Source organism: Apis florea, unplaced genomic scaffold (genome assembly GCF_048593485.1).
Source record: "Apis florea isolate Af1SG1 unplaced genomic scaffold, ASM4859348v1 contig_3585_pilon, whole genome shotgun sequence".
Taxonomy (NCBI): Eukaryota; Metazoa; Arthropoda; class Insecta; order Hymenoptera; family Apidae; genus Apis; species Apis florea.
Genome location: NW_028256788.1, coordinates 2128747 through 2145617, shown reverse-complemented (window position 1 = coordinate 2145617; position 16871 = coordinate 2128747). Strand labels below are relative to the sequence as shown.

The 16871-nt window shown below is 27.9% G+C and overlaps 3 protein-coding genes across 5 annotated transcripts; 1 reads left to right on the top strand and 2 right to left on the bottom strand.

The window, feature by feature from the left end:
- Positions 1–37: 37 nt before the first annotated feature.
- Positions 38–1937, top strand: LOC100870313 (uncharacterized). The gene has a single exon (XM_012487664.3). The coding sequence runs from the start codon at positions 96–98 to the stop codon at positions 1113–1115; it is 1020 nt and encodes a 339-aa protein (XP_012343118.2). The 5' UTR covers positions 38–95; the 3' UTR covers positions 1116–1937.
- Mtp (microsomal triacylglycerol transfer protein) lies at positions 1290–10879 on the bottom strand. 2 transcript variants are annotated; one of them, XM_086914124.1, is made up of 5 exons: positions 10616–10879; positions 9245–9268; positions 6055–6248; positions 4231–4887; positions 1290–3686 (listed from the first exon to the last, which is right to left on the bottom strand). In XM_086914124.1, exons 1-5 carry the CDS (start codon positions 10680–10682, stop codon positions 1944–1946), a joined length of 2685 nt encoding a protein of 894 aa, XP_086770250.1. In that variant the 5' UTR covers positions 10683–10879; the 3' UTR covers positions 1290–1943. The 2 variants fall into 2 exon arrangements, with proteins under 2 accessions (XP_086770250.1, XP_086770251.1); XM_086914125.1 differs by lacking the exon at positions 9245–9268 and having other exon boundaries at positions 10616–10741.
- On the bottom strand, positions 10644–16792 carry LOC105735704 (uncharacterized). Of its 2 annotated transcripts, none has more exons than XM_086914127.1 (4): positions 14859–16792; positions 14650–14781; positions 14482–14564; positions 10644–10769 (listed from the first exon to the last, which is right to left on the bottom strand). In XM_086914127.1, the coding sequence occupies exons 1-3, from the start codon at positions 16672–16674 to the stop codon at positions 14530–14532; spliced, it is 1983 nt and encodes a 660-aa protein (XP_086770253.1). In that variant the 5' UTR covers positions 16675–16792; the 3' UTR covers positions 10644–10769; positions 14482–14529. The 2 variants fall into 2 exon arrangements, with proteins under 2 accessions (XP_086770253.1, XP_086770252.1); XM_086914126.1 differs by lacking the exon at positions 10644–10769 and adding an exon at positions 10880–10971.
- Between the last annotated feature and the right edge of the window lie 79 nt (positions 16793–16871).

Sequence of the window (16871 nt, the reverse complement as noted above, 5' to 3'; positions counted from 1 at the left end):
CGATCGACTCCGGTTCGTCCAATATCTCTCGCTCCTAATCTGAAAACTAATCTGTTAAAGAAAAAAAAAACTATCGTTAAATACCATCCAAATTAATGAATCCCTCCCAGTACCTCTTCCTAATCCTCTTGGGAACCTTCTGCGTCTACGGATTATGGAAAACAAGCTCCCGTTCCTGGCAAACACCAAGAGTGCACGCCAAAGCGTCCATCCAGTTCGACCTCTCGATTCCAGCCTCGTCCCCGTCCGTTCTCCACCGATTCTCCAACAAAACCAACAGAAGAGCAACCGACAAAGGTCACAGAAGGTATCGAGGAGTTGTATCCAAGTACATGCTGGAGCTGTACCATCGCAGATCGGACGTGGACATAGTCAGAGCGTTGGAGCCAATCCACGTGTCGGGCCCAATCAACGATGGAGCCAAAATTCTCGTGTTCTCGGTGCCTCCAATCGATCCTGACGAAGTGTTGGAAGTGGCGGAGCTGCTTGGGGTAGCGGGATCCATCCTCAGGGTTCGTCTTGACTACATGGACACCTTCGAGAGCTGCAGATCTAGGAGGGACGACAGTTGGAGGGCCTTCAACGTGACTTCCGCGGTTGCCACGAGGAATGGCAGTGTTGTCAGGTTTCGGGTGTACGGTAGAGTTGGCTATCATCCTTGCGGGGACGGCCCGATCTTGCTGCTGAGCTACGCCAAAGTGAGGAAGAGGCGTCCACGGCGATCCGTCCAAGAGGAAGAGGCGGAGGAGGCCGACGGGCCTCGAAGAAGGCGCAAGAACTCGTGCAGGCGGCGTTCCATGTACGTGGACTTCGCGCTGATCGCTTATGACGATTGGGTGGTTGCCCCCCCAGGTTACGAGGCCTACCAGTGCTCTGGAAAGTGTTTCTACCCCTTCGGTGACCATCTCAGCCCTACGAAACACGCGATCGTGCAGACGTTGGTGCACGGGGCTCTTCAGGGCGTCGATCAGGGTGGAAGCAAGCCAGTTGGGAGGGCTTGCTGCGTGCCTACCAGATTGGCGCCTACTAGTCTACTCTATCTGGACGCTAGTGGGACGTTGACTTATCAGTATGGGTATGAGGACATGGTTGTCGCTGAGTGTGGCTGCCGCTGAAGAAGCTATTCGGGTTGATGAAGGATGATGCGAGTGAACGTTATGAGAACGAAGAGAGACGTTTCTTTTTAATGTTCGATCGATTTATTTCTCTTTCTTCTCGCAGAAACGTCTTCAACGTCTCACATTTCTTAAGAATGAGATTTCCATTTCGATGTAGAAAAATATATAATATATATTTTAATGCTCGATTTTATTTAATTATTAATTTCATATATCACAAATCTTTCTTTATATTAAATTTTAGATTAGAATATAATATTTTTCATCAACAAATACGTATAATGTTTTTATTATATTATTATCTGAGTAAAAATATTCCTTCTGTGTAATAAAATATTTATTATTTATAGTTTTATAAATTATAAAATTCAAAAATGAAAAAACACGATACCCTTTATAATCGATTATAAGTTTTTCTATTTATTTATATCTATTTGCAAGTAATAAATATAAAAACTATTTTAAAATTAAATAATTAAATCGTATCAAAAAAATAAAAAATATAAAGTAAAAATAGAAACAAATAAAATATTTGAGATTATAAAGGGTCGTTATATAGTTTAAATCGAAATTGAATCGTGAAATAAACTAACCACTGGAATGACTTCAAGCGATTTTCACCTAATAAGATTTCTTCGAAAATTATAAATGCACCAAGTACTTACTTATACAATAATAAAAATCTCTTGCCTACATCTTTGCCTCACGTAACACATCGTTTCTGCGCATATTGCACTAAATGCACATGGAAAAAAAATTTGATATCCTTTATAATTGTCTTTGTATATTTTATAAAGTTTTATGACAAACTTCAACAAACAGTCTTCAATCGGTAATCTTCGAACACATTTCGTTATTCTTTCTGTTCAACAGATAAGATTTACCAGGATTATGCAGCCTTATCCTTCTAGTCTTCCTCAGCTTATGCCTACTTCCAGCCACTCTTTCGACCTTGTACACTTGATACTTAACCACGTTCTCTGGTTGGCTGAGTTTCATGCACAAAGACACTGGTCCAGAAAAGTCCACATCAGTGGCCAATTCCAATTTGGGTTCCATGGTCATAGAGAATTCAGCCATGCTCTGCACAAAATCGGATCGTACCTTTGTTCCTCCTTGGATCATCACTCCAGCCTTCAAATCTACCAGAGACTGGGCATTTCTGGACCATAAACTCAGTTGAATCTGTCCAGCTAAATCAAAGCTAACCGCACCCTGAACGTCGATCTCAACCACGATTCCTGAGGCCAATGGAATGTATTCGTTGTAATAGTGGATTGGAGACAAGGCTTGGAAGGCTGGAGTTCGTTCAGACGCTGTACCAGACCAAACGTGGCCCATGAGTTCCCCTTGACCAGAGAAGAAAACGAATGGTCTGATGCCAACTCCCAAGAAGTCTAGTTCCATTCCTGCTGTAGCAGGTTCGTTATCTTGGATATCTTCTTCCTCAGACGTCGAGACGAAGCTTCCTAGACCTCCTGCGAACAGGCCAAGAGAGAACAGCGCCTCCTCGTGGTCCTCGACTTGGAGAATCACGTCCACTATTCCACGTTTCATCAATCCTGAATTGATTTCCTGAATGGTTACCAGTGATCCATTACTGTCTGGCGATCTTAAGAAACTTCTAGTGAATGCTGTGCTTAAACCTTTTTGGGAAAACACGTTATAATTAACGATATCTTTTCCACTTGTACTTAAAACTTCATTCAGATCCTTGGCTAATTGAGGATCTTTTTCAGAAAGCTGTTCCAATCGTTGACTAAGATATTTGCGGACCTCGTATGCAGGATCCGTGCCTGCCAAGTATTCCACAAGGTGTCTAATGTCTTCTTTCGATGGACCTGTTTCGAGAATAATATCTAAAGCCAGAGTTCTAGCACTACTGTCCCTCTTGGGTCCCCCTATTTGATAGAAAACACGTCTAGCCGCTTTCTTCACCTCAGATGTAATTGAATCTTTGGGCAGAATTGCCAAAGCTTTCCAAGCGGCAATGCTGAGCGATTTTTCCTCACTTGTTGCGAATTTTAACAACTTAGGGATTGCATTCTTGCTTCTTAAATTTCTTAGAGCTCTAAGGAACTTTAATTTGCATTCTTCTCCTGTGCAACTGTCGAGGCCAATTTCTAAGCTAGTCCTTGCTTTTTCGATAGCAGCTGGAGATCCTAGATGGCGTGCCATCGCTGCTGCAGTTAGGGCTAGTGTTTCTGCTATTTTATCGTTTGGATTAGTCTCTTCTGATCGTTTCAGAATATTTTTGGCGATATCTGCATCTGGTGTTGGGGATAAGGACAGGGCCCAGAGATATCTTTCGGTTTCGTCGCCTCTTTCGTCTTGTTTGAGAATCTTCATGGCTGCCTGATGACTCGCCACAGTTGAGGCCACACCAAATATGTCCAATAGTTGTGGTTTTAGTTGACGATATCGAGGACTTTTTAAAATTTTCAAAAGCTCGTCTGGAGAAGCTGATTTGACTAGAGGTACTAACTTGAGGAATGCAGAGGCGGATTTCCCTGTGCCCAAAGCGTTGTTCTCCAAAGCGTTGCGATACTCATCGATTGTTTGTTCAATCTGAAATTACATAAATGGATAAATAATAATTATTCCAAAGTAAGTTTTTATACTATCTTCTTTTTTTTAAATTTTCTATTATGTAAATATTTTTCTATATTTTATCTTTAATGTTTAAGAAGATTAATAAATTTTCATCTCTAATGAATTATTTTCTATTATTTTGCTAATATATCCATATTAATATACTGCAGAATAATCATTTCCACGATGTACAATTGTTTATTTAAAAATAATTTATAATAAATCCATCTGTATTTTTTAATTTTTTATACTGTCTTGAAGACAGTATCACAAGCATCATAAAATAATAATAATTAGTTGCTCTCAATAAATAAACAAAGAAGAGGAAACGGTAGACAAATAAAAGTCTCGAAGATAATTATAAGTCTTCCGGCTCTTTGTCACGCTATTGATTTTAGCGAGACAACAGATTTTATATTAAACTGTTACGAAACGATGAAGAGAGGATAAGCACGATATAAATATAATAATTGAAATAAATTTATAATAAAACCGAGAAAGAGAAATTCTTCGAACTAACCGTCGGACATCCGGTATCAGGGCACGCAAATGGCTCCAACTGCAGTTCGATACTCGTCTCCCTACATCCAGGTTGCACAGCAGCAACAGCCTGCCTCAAGGTATCAGCTTGCACGGTTTTCGCGTTCAGTGTGCCAGGCAACAGTTCGAGTGTCCTCTCTGACGTAACTATGGTGCCCATTTCCGGTCTAGCGGCCAGCACCATCCTGTGCCTCTCCTCGTCACGAATCAGGCTGGGCAGAAGCAGGTCTTGCGTGAGCTCGTACGTGGAATTCCGACTACTCGACACTTTTACGCCGAACGATGGATTTGGATGTCGTTTCTTTGGTGGTAGAGCGCTTCGTTCGCAGGATGTTTTTCGTTTTCCCACTGTTTCGGGTCCGAGGGAGTGATAGATCACGGTACAGAGACCAGAAGCGTCTCGTTCTTCGACGTCGTTGTCGAACACTCTGTATTGGAGGAGACTGGCAAGGCCACGTTTCAAATTCGCAGAAGAGACACTTTCTGCGGGGTCTATGAAGATTGATTGCACTTCGCCGTTCCTCCAGACCAGCAAAAGAGGATTCTTTGCTAGGGCGTTTATCCTGGAAGAATGTTCGATGAATCCTTCCGGTTCCGGTGCCCTTCGAGATTTGATCCATAGTTGCGGATGATGAAGCTGGGAACAAAGTTTTTTATTTTTTTTATGTAAAGTAATGATATTAATAAGGAGAAATAGTTTAAATAATAGTTTGTTGATTAATAGCTTTTGAAGCTTTCTCTTTATAATTATAAGTTAAAAATTGTTTATCACATTTTGGCCGAAAATTGGGATAACGAAAAGGAAAAGCGTGAAATTGAAAAAAGCAAAGGTTTTGAATGATTAGTGCTCAACAAATATTTTTTGAAAAATGACTATGCATTTGACTATGACTTGGCTATTTAAAATAGATAGTATTGTTACGATCGACTGATACCAATACCAATATTATGACAAATATTTATTCATTTGTGTAATTTTATTATTTAAATAGAATTATTTGAATATTTAGTTTCTACGATTGAAAATTTTGAAGATTTAAAATTTATATTTCAAAGTTTGCATTTTATATATGTTTAAGATAACACTTTAGATAATGAGTTTATAAATAATACATGAGATAAAAGCGAAAAAATTACTCGTTTATCGCAAAAAATTATAAGACGTAATTTATCTTATTATTAGGTATACATATAATTATATATAATTAAATATATAAGTAATTTATTTTATGTTCACATCAATATATTTGAATTAATGAAAAAAATTATTATTAAAAATTAAAAATTATTTTCAGTAATAATTTTGAAAATATTAAAATGATTAAAAATATACTAAAAATAATTAAAAATATACAATTCAAAATACTATTTCATTTAATATCATTCATGTTTTGTTTTAACCTTTCAAAAAAAGGTTATCATTATTTTATATTAACATCTTTTTATAACTTATTTACTTTCAATTTAAAATATATTTTATTTTATAATAAATAATATATTTTCGAACAAGATGATTTATAAAAATTGAATTATTTAAATCATAAAAAAAAAATTTCGAAAAATAATATGTAATTTTCAGATATTATATTCAGTTTAAAAATATAAAATTGTATTTCAAAAAAAGTTACGTAAGCGTTTGCGATTATTGCTGCGAAAAATCTCAGTATTCCAACATTATAAGTTAATATGATAAAGATAAAATACTAATAAAATTAATAAAAATAAACATGACATATTACACAATAAATTCAATTACTCAACTCAATTCATTTTTCATTAATTCAAAATTCAAAAAAACATCTACCTCGATTTTCAATAAGAAGGTATCTCGATCATCCGGTTTCCGCCAAGTAGCAGTCACGTCCAACTCGCCGGTCAAACGAAAGCCAACATCTCCGCTGGATTTCGATGGAGCCGTCTCGCTAAACAGCAAAGTTGTTGTCAGTTTATATTTCAGCCCGCTTCCCAATTGCCAACCTCTGGTAGCTCCGGCTACAGCTGCAACAATCACGCACACTTTCCAGTACATGATCAATAATATAACAATGACGATGTGAATTCTATTAAACCCTGTATTCGAAGAAAAAAACCACTCGACGCGACAACGCGTAACAATTTAGTATGCGATCCAGTAGAGAGTCACTGGTCGACTGACTAATATTGTTACTCTTGAATGGCTAGTCTATAATACCAATGGAACACAGTGATAGTTGACTGTGTATGCGAGTTGTGGTCCTACAAACAGTATTAGTGGACGTGTTCGGTATCGTTTATGCGTGATAACTATGTACGATGTTTATGAAACGATTGTGGATTTATGAAATATTTTTTGTTCTTTTCTTTTCTGTTTGATGATATTGCGGAGAAGAAAATATGAAGTAAAGATGATGAGTTTTATTCAAATTATAAAATATTATTGATTATGTGATTGTATATACAAATAAAAAATTGATTTTTTGAATATAGAAGAATAATATGTATAATATTTTTATTTATAATAAATAATTTGTTTAAATTGTATTAAAATTATATTCTCCTAGTTTTATATTAAGTATTCTTACTTATGTATATATATAATTATATATGTATAATTAATAGTTTTCTCTTCAATCTGATCATGAATCGAAGATAACGTTATATATACACATGAAAAAATATATATAACATAAAAATAATTTTATTTTCAATGTATAATATTTTTTAACATTCCATTCTTTTATCATTTATTTAGATTTATTTATTGCTTTTAATTTAAAATATATGATCCTGAAAAATTCATTTTTACAAATAATTCAGATTTCTTTTTATCGAAATAAAAATTAATTTATATATATATTTTAAAAAAACTTAAACAAGCATATTTTCTGGAATTTTCTTATATTATCACATGTTATCAACAAATTACGTATGTAATTATACTATAATTACACGTGATATAATTACTAGTAATATAATAATAAAATATTAAATATTTCTAATAATATTTTTATCAATATATGTATATGTATATACATATGTGTTTTAAATTTAAATAAAGTTAAATGATTACATAAATTATAATTTAAATAATATTCCGTTTTAACCATTGTTTTAAATATTATTGACAAATAATGTACACAAAAACTTTTCCTTAATTGTATTATGCTTATTAATGCAGACATTGCTCTTGAAAATCAACTTGTGAATCTGCTTTCAACTCATCAATTCATAATTAATCACTCTAACGTGCCTTTACTTTCTATATTATTATTCTGACATGAGAAAATAATAATTCTAAAAAAACTAGAATCTAGTTATAATTATATTAACATGTTTGTAAAAATATATATAAGATGTTTAAATGCAAACACATATTAAGTATGTAGATTATATGGATATATCAAGAGAAATATGTTCACACGATTATACACGGTGACTCGAAAATACGAAAAATACGAAAAAATAAGAAAAATAACTTACAATAATTATATTCATTTGTTCAGTATTGTTAAATGATTTTAACTATTCGAGCATTAAAAGTTATACTCATAAAAATTGATTAACGATAATGTATTAATTAACAATATTGAAATTCGAATGATTTAATAAATCATAGTATATTCTTTGGAATCAGTATCAATACAATAGAATAATATATCATTTTTCATCTCATCAACAGAATTTTTTATTTATTTTAGAATTAAACTTTTTATATTTTAATTATATTTATTATTCTTCCTATGTATTTTTATATTTCTTAAATTGATAAATCGATTTTACAAAGCAGAATTTCTCAATTTTTCATACGTTAAAATTAAATAAAGGAAACGATTCTAGTTAGTAAGATACTAATTACATTCATTTGTTCAACGTTGTTTATTTTATTAAGATTTTTGAATCACCGGATGTATAAGCATGCGCATACCTAACATACACAGAATCGTCACAGTCTGGATCGCTCTTCTAAAAACGACGAGATACAGTGTGGCGTATAGAGAGACGCATGCATATACAGGGGGGTATTCTTTGCTTGTGTAGACACGAATCACACATAGTTACACAGTCGGACGATAGGCACCGTTAATTCACGGAGTCCCTGCTACACGACAAAGACACGGAAATGGTACCTCCGTTCATGTAATTGAGCTAATCATAAGGGCAAGCCGCTAAAAGCGAACATTTTTTTGCGTTAAATTATTAACTTCTTCTAATAAAAAATGAAAGGGAAATTAAGTAGAAAATAATCGTCACGAACTAAAGAAAAAAAAAAAAAAAACCAAAAAAATATTAATTAAAAAATTAGATATCATGGTAAAAATTAAAAATTTTTTTTGAGAAAAGTAATGAATTTAGTAAAATACGAAAAAATTAATACAACGAAGATTTTTTTCAATTGCGATAGAAATTGTTTAGTTTTTACTGTTTCTTCGATTAACAACTTTTTCTTCAAAGTAATAATTTTCGGATTATGTAAATATGATTTTTTAGACCGAGAAAAAACTGCATCTACTTTCCAAACTTTCTTAAGCAATACTTTTCAATGAGAAATCTAGAATTGTTTAAGAGTGATTCTATTTTTTATATTTTTAATTTTATATTTTATAATTCTAATTATAAAAAAATAATAACTCCGAAAATTCGTATTATTTATTATTGAATCTTATAATAAATGTTTTAAATCAGTTTATAAATCTTAAGGAAAGATACCAATCTTAAATAGAATGAAATCCTATCATGAATATCTGTCTTATACTAAGTTATATTTGTTAGGAGATCAGTTATCTCGCCAAACAGGCTCTATTTCTTTCTTATACATCTTGACTTATATAATATTTTCAACTATGTTTTCAACTAATATTTTATCAAAAAATTTTACTATATTACGAATAATGTATATATATGTAAATATATGTAAACATATGTAAATATATTATCTTTTACTTTTTATTTTTCCTCAATTTTTTTTCCATTGAAATGTGTTATGAATTTAAAACAAATTGTAGATAGTGATTTACCTGGTGCCATTTGACAGTAGGAACCTGAAAAAAAATTTCTTAATTAGGGAAAATCTTTGGTATATTATAAAGTGATTAAAAATAATTTTTCGCACAATTAGCAACTTTTTTGTTAAATAAAATAATTATTTCAACCGAGTCAGTGTTCTGAAGGACGCAACCTAGATTAACCAAACAAAGTACAAAGTAGAGCCAAAAAAGGATTGAAGACATACAAAGAAAGAAATTCTGCATCGATAATTTTACGTGATTCATCAAATTCCATGTTAGTGTAATGTAAAATTGTATGTTAGTTTCCTTTCAAACTGCATGTTTTTATTAGATTTATTGATTTTCTTTAATTTCAATAAAAAAAATTATGAATTCTTATTCCATAATAAATTTGTATAAATTTCTGATAATGTTTCTTAATGAAAAATCTTATGATATAATATTTAATAATTTTGAAGATCAAAGAATTAGTTTTTTATGATTTAATATTGAAATTAATGTTTGTTTAATTATATATATATATATATATATATATATATATGTTATATATTATATAAAGTATTTATGTAATGGTATATAACAAGAAAGAGATAATGTTTCATAAAAAATAAAATTTCACAAATAAATTTTATTTTTGAGAAAACAATTTTGAAAATTTTATTTATTTATAATTAATCAAATGAATTTAAAATACTTTATTATTTTACGAAGAACACTTTTAACAAAGAAATTTTAAATAATAGTTTTTTTTATCTATATAGATAATATAAGAATTATTTTTAAAAAATTATAGTTCTAAGGTAAGTAATATAAATTATAATTGCGATAATATTTCTATTTCGTTATTTCAGTTTTTAAAGTAAAAAATTATCAGGAACTTATATATAGGAATATAAAAATTGTAATAAATAATTGTAGCAAATTAAAGTAAGGAATTTTGATGTATACATATTAATATGTTGATTTTAATAATTCAAATTAAGAAAAAAATATCCATGATTTTACGTTATATTATATTTTGCTATTATAATAAATTAATTATAGAATTATCGATTTCCTTTTTTAGTAAAGAAAAATATTAATAAATTAATACTACTAATAATGTTATCTTCTTTTTTAAATACTTTAAACAGCACATTCTCCTAAATATATTACACGTTAGAATAATTTTTTAAAATTAAACCCCTTCCATTTTTCTCAAAAATATATCTAAACAACTTTGACACAAATACCAAACACTTCTATTCCTTTCCGTTCATTTTAACAAACGATGGTTAAATCGCGAAAAGGTTCGAAATTAGCGGGGATGACAGACGCGGGAAAGTGGAATGATAGATTGTAACGTGAAAGCAGGCGGACCAACGTAAGTTGGTAACTCACCGAAGAGCGCCAGAAGGTAAACGAGAGAGACGGTGAGCGTGATGACCGGTATTTCTGAACAGGCCATTCTTCGCTCGTTCTTCACGGACGATTTTCCTTGTGTCTATTATTCCGGTCTCTATCGTGTTCTACGCTGTTACGTCCTCTACTCCTTCTACGAGTAAATTCCGAGTAATTAGACAGGACAAGCCTGCGTTATCGAACCCCGCAACCATCTCTGACATTCCCTTCCACTCTACGCGAAGCCATTACTCCTTCCACATTGCGATATCACGAGGACCATGTACGAATCCCCTCCACCAGTACTTTTCCCACGAAGGAAGGGGAAGAATCGGAGCGTGGGGATATTTGGTGATCTAGTTTCAGAGACAAGGTACATTCGGAAACGAGATGGATTAAACATTGTTGATTCGTTATGTCTATGTGACATTTTTTGCAAAGTTGTTACGATTTGCACTGGTAATGCTGACTCGTTGAATGGATATTTTTAAAAATACACGTAAGCTTGCAATTTCAATAAAGATACAATAGCATTATCGCTCTGAAATCGTAACGATTAGGTATTACTTATTCTATATTGAATACAGAATTTTTAGTGCAGTGTAGTTAAAATAAAGCATAAGAGAATTGTGTTTATGGAGTGACTTTTGTGTTATTGTAATTTTCTAAATTTTGAATTAAAATTAAATCTTGTTGAACGTGATGAAAATTTTTGGTTCTTGATTTTTAAGAAATATTGAGTTATTTGTATTTAACATTATACAATTACTTATATTTAATAAATTAATATGTTTAATAAATAGAAGGATATTAGTAGTTAATAAAAATGTATTATTGATAGATAGATTTCCTATGTTATTTCTAGAATTTTTCTTTAATTAATATTATTTATACTTCACGAAATTATCGAATTATTTTAATAAAAATCTAATATTTGTGTTTGTATATATTGTGTTGTATGTATAAAAATATATAGTGTAAATAAAATAATATATTTTTTTTAAGTTTAAAAAAATTATTAAAAAAATAAAATTATAAAAAATTCTTGAATGTAATAAATTATTATAATAAAAATAAAAAACTTTATAAATAAATAATATATCGAATTAATTTCATTTACTCATATACTTCATATTTTAAATTGATAATTACAAATTAATTATTTTTAAATAATATATTTATGTAACCATAATTTATTTATGTATAATATGATAATATGATAATTTCAATAAATTATTCGTAAATAATATAATTTTTATATAATAAATAAATATTGTACAAACAATGACTAATATTTTCCTTTTCTTTATAATATTAATGTTTGAAAGTATAATTTTCATAATTGTAAAAAATTAAGTAAACTATAATAAAGCAAAAGAATGAAAAAATAAAATTTTTTTTGTAAAAGATTTAACTAAAATAGAAAATATTGAATCTTATAATAATAAATAAGTTGTTCATTATTAGAATGAAACTTTTCGTTAAGATTGCTTAGAAACCTTGAAACTAGTTATCTGCAAAGTTCAAATGGGGTCAAAGCACTAGGTGTTAAATGTTGACACGCGTAGAATTACTATAGCAAACATTTGAAAATCATTGAACTCTGTTGGAATAAGTTCCTTACAAATTAATGATTTTTTAAAAATTTATGTAAAATAAATATTTATATTATTACTTCTATAAATTAATTATAAAATTTAAAATATTGATTACATTCGAAAATCTTTCTTTGTTTTAAAAATCATTCTTTTCATGAATAAAAATAAATAATTAAAATGTATGATAAATTTTATATATTTAGTATTATATATTATAAATTTTATATATATATATTTATTTTTTAAATTATTTTTGTCTATATAAAATAAAGTTGATAATATAAAGTTTTTATAATATATAATATATAAAATAAAGTTATTCTTTTTTATATTATAATAATATTTAAATTATTATAATTTTAGATTATTATACTTCATCTTAAAATTACTTTTTAAAATTCTAAGAAATGAATGATATGATAAATTAACGGGAAGTATTCCATCATTTGTAAATATATATATATATATATATATATATATATATATATATATACTTTGCACCGACAATTTTAGTAAAAAAATATATTATCAACAATCTAAAGATCAAAATAAGCATGCAAAAATTTGTTAAAATAATAATAAATTATGAATCTTGCATTATTATAAAAAATGAAGAGAAAGGAAAAACAATTATGTAAATCCAGAATTAAAAACTTAAAAAAACTTTTGTTATTTATGTTGTCAATATAGAAATATTTCAAAATATTATATTGATTATTATACAATTATTATATCAAAATTTAATAAAATTTTATATCAAAGAAATATTATTTAATAATGTTACTCTATTATTTTTATATAAATTTATCAAATATTTACTAATAATTAATATATTCGTGGAACATTTAAAAAACATTTTTCGATTCTAAAAACAAATACAAAAGATAATGTACAAAATTTTACTTGAGACTTATTTATTAAGTAATACATGAATCAAGTTTGCATTGCATGCAAAGGAAGACGAGATAGAATGAGATAGTTTTATTTTTACACGCAGCATAGTATGACGCATCGTGTCATTCTATCTCTGTTTCAGTTCATGTAATAAAAATTTAAATTACTTATAACTTAATAAATAAGACTTAAGCAATTTTTACTTAATAATTTTATATTTATTTTGATTTCTAAACTCCAAAATCTATAAATATATTGATGTTCTTTATATAATTTCATAATATATACAAAAATCTTATGTAATAAAAATTTATTATAAATAAATATTTCTTCTGATTTTAACGAACATTAAATTAAATTAATTTTAATAGTTTTCATCAAATATTATAAACGTTATATATATACATACATATAATATCAAATAAAAAAATATAAAAAAATATCTTTTAATGTGTTAAAATAATAAAATATTTTTTATTATTTTCATTGTTTTTAATAGCATCATTTTTAAAACTTTGAAATTCAAAAATAAACTTTTTACAATTAAAAAAAATATTTAAAATAATAATTTTAAATATTATTTTTTTTTTACAACAATTTCTTTAAACTTATATAATAAAAGAAACTATGTAATTAAATCAGATACATACTCAATGACAGATAATAGAAAAACATAATAGTCGTTATTTAGATACAAAGTATATTATAATAATTTGTAGAACAATGTATATACATTAGAGACTGCGGAAACATTCTTATCACTTATTCAACCTTTACCCCTATTGTTTTTCTTTCTGGATTAAATTTTAATCTTTGTTCTTTAAGCAATCTCAATTTTTCATTCTAATTTATTATTATTATTTATTTATTTATAATTTTTCTAAATTGTATTGTATTATAATTTTTTTTAAATTATTTTTTATACATAACGAACAATAAAACAATCTTGTATTTCGTCTGTTTTTATATTATTTGATAATTAAATAAAATATATGATTGAAATACTCATGAAATGATTAATAAATACATTTATTGTATACTATTATGAGAATGAGCATTCAGAATGAACATCTTTGTTTTTCCTTCCTTTTCTTTAAAAGTTTGTGGAATAATTTGTGCATATATTAATTTATATATTAATTTGATTTGTTATTATATAATGTAAATAAATTCGTATTATCTTATTTATACAAAATAAAGTATTTTGTTAAATCATATTTAGCATAATGCATATTATATTTAAAAAGATTAAAAACAGACAATTAAAAAATGTACTTCAATTAAAAACAATTTATGTTAATATTTAAAAACTTTTATGGATAGAAAAAACGAACAGTTTTTAAAAAAATTGAAAAATACAAAAATTTTAAGTACCTTTGTACACGTACAAATTTCAATAATATTATATATATAAAGTAGAATTTATATTTTTTTATTTTGAGATCTTCTGATTCGTTCTGAAATAAAATTATAATTATAAATATATATTATATATCTAAATATAATTTCAAAAATAAATAAAAATTAAAATAAAGTAATTACGTTTCTTAGATATTTCTGAGGAATTCTCTATCAATGTATTATTTTTTTCATTAGTTTTGGAAGATATTTTTCTTTTTTTAATATAAGGAGTTACAGGTAGAACTGGTTTATTTATTTCATTTTGTTCTTTTTCTGTAATAAAGAATATTTGTTTAATTTATTACATACATTATAGAAAAAACATTATAAGAAAATTTATTTGAAATTACCTATTCCAGAAAATTTTACACTTCTAGTAGATCTTCTTTTATTGTCTTTTTCTTCTAAACATATAACATCATGAACGCAATTATTTATATCTGTCTTTTCATTATCACTAATATTATTTTTAAAATAACTTCTTCTTTTTCTTCTATCTAAATGAGTTTCATTCTCTTTACAATCTTGTTTTTGTACATTAGATTCTTTTTTGAAAGATTTCTTTTTAACTATAGGTGTATCTATTGAAATACTTCTATTTCTTAAAACTCTTATATATTTATTATTTTTGGGACTTTCTTCCTTATCACTTACAGAAATATGTTTTTCTTTTAATATATTTAAGTACATATCATTTTTTTTACATGGTGTGGAGGTATTTATATTTAATGGTAATGTTTGGTTTAATATTATATCATTTTCATTCATATTTGTTTGTGCTGTAATATTTTTCTTTTGTGGCTTACAAATACTTTTATTTAATTCTTGCAATGGTATTGATGTTTGTGTTTGCATACAAGTTATATTATTAGTATTATTTTTTATTTTAACTTTTAATTCTAATTCTTGTCTTATATCATCTTCATACTCATCAGAATTAGAATCGTTAAAATGAAGTTTTTTTCGTATATCATTTGTTTCTTCACGAAGATTATCAAAGTCAAAATTATCAATTCTGGATAATGCTGCAGCCAAATCCATTTTTATCTGTGTTTCTTCATCAATTGGTATTTCATTTAAAATTATATGATCATCAAAATTAACTTTATTTGATGACTTCTCATGAGATTCTATTTTAGTTGTTGATTGTTTTAATATACTCTTTCCAGGTGTTTGATTAGAATTAATATAGGATATGGAATCATCTAATTGAATTTCTGGTGTTTTACACAGATTCATTTTCATTGTTGTTGACGGACTTTTTATTTTTTTTAATGATCCAGATAATTGCACTTTCTGCAATAGACTTAATTTTTTAGCATGTTTCAGAGGTGTAATTTTTTTTTCATTAGATCCAGTAAACATAGATTTTATTTTGTGTTTTATATTAGGACTTTCATTCTTTATGTATTTATTACTTATAGTATCATCTAGATTACATTTCAATTTATTTGAATCATCATTATTTTTTATTTTTTCTGTCATTTTGCTCTTTTTTTCGGCTAAAAAAGCTTTAATAGAATTTGATTTAGTAGATATAATATTCTTTTTAGTAGTTTGATTATCAGGAAATAAATCTGTATCTTTCCAGCCTTGCGAACGAAATTTTTCCAATTTTTCAAATTGTAAATCACAATTTTTTACTTCTATAAACATCATATCCCAAAATCCTTGTAAATCTTTACATGTAACTAACATTTCACCTTTTCCTATTTCACAATCAGTAACTAATGTACGAAATCTTTCAAATCTTTTACTTATTAGTAAATTAATTTGTCCAATAGCTTGATTTATTTCATATTTTCCACTTTTTGTAGTTTCAGGTTCTGTCCTAATCTTGATCCATTTTTTACGTAATTCAGTTAACCTATCTATTTCTCTATTTAAAAGAAAGTGAAAATATTGTGCAGTACGTTCTTCCTCTTCAATTGAAATATTTAAACTTTGCATAACAGTATCCTTGGTAGGAATATCATCACTTGGCGAACGACCAAGACTAAAACCACGTTTTAATTGTTGTTCTTTTCTAGCATTAGATTTTCCGCGACTACAAACTACATAAGGTGAAAATATAACTGCACATGGAGAATTTGACAGAGATATATTATTATTTGAAGAAAAAGATGTTTCTTCGATACTATTATTATATACTTTGGTATTAGCCATTATTTTACCTTTATTATCACAGACAAGAAATGATCTATCACTCAAAACATTTTTTGTGTAATGTTTCAACTTTCTCTGATGCCTCTAAGCAAATATAGACAAAGAGAGTAAATAGTGAAAAAAAGATAAAGATAGAATAAAAATATTGAAATCAGCGCCATCTCCAGAACGCCGCGATAAAACACGCAGAAAAAATA

Bases quoted from the DNA above. Each gene is read 5' to 3' on its own strand.
- LOC105735704 (XM_086914127.1), bottom strand. From the start codon at position 16,674: ATGGCTAATACCAAAGTATATAATAATAGTATCGAAGAAACATCTTTT. The intron at 14,782-14,858 runs GTAATTTCAAAT...TCTTTATTACAG, and splicing joins TGTAAAATTTTCTGGAATAG to AAAAAGAACAAAATGAAATA. The intron at 14,565-14,649 runs GTAATTACTTTA...ATTTTATTTCAG, and splicing joins CTCAGAAATATCTAAGAAAC to AACGAATCAGAAGATCTCAA.
- LOC100870313 (XM_012487664.3), top strand. From the start codon at position 96: ATGAATCCCTCCCAGTACCTCTTCCTAATCCTCTTGGGAACCTTCTGC.
- Mtp (XM_086914124.1), bottom strand. From the start codon at position 10,682: ATGGCCTGTTCAGAAATACCGGTCATCACGCTCACCGTCTCTCTCGTT. The intron at 9,269-10,615 runs GTGAGTTACCAA...ATTTTTTTTCAG, and splicing joins TTACCTTCTGGCGCTCTTCG to GTTCCTACTGTCAAATGGCA. The intron at 4,888-6,054 runs GTAGATGTTTTT...CTTTGTTCCCAG, and splicing joins CCTTCTTATTGAAAATCGAG to CTTCATCATCCGCAACTATG.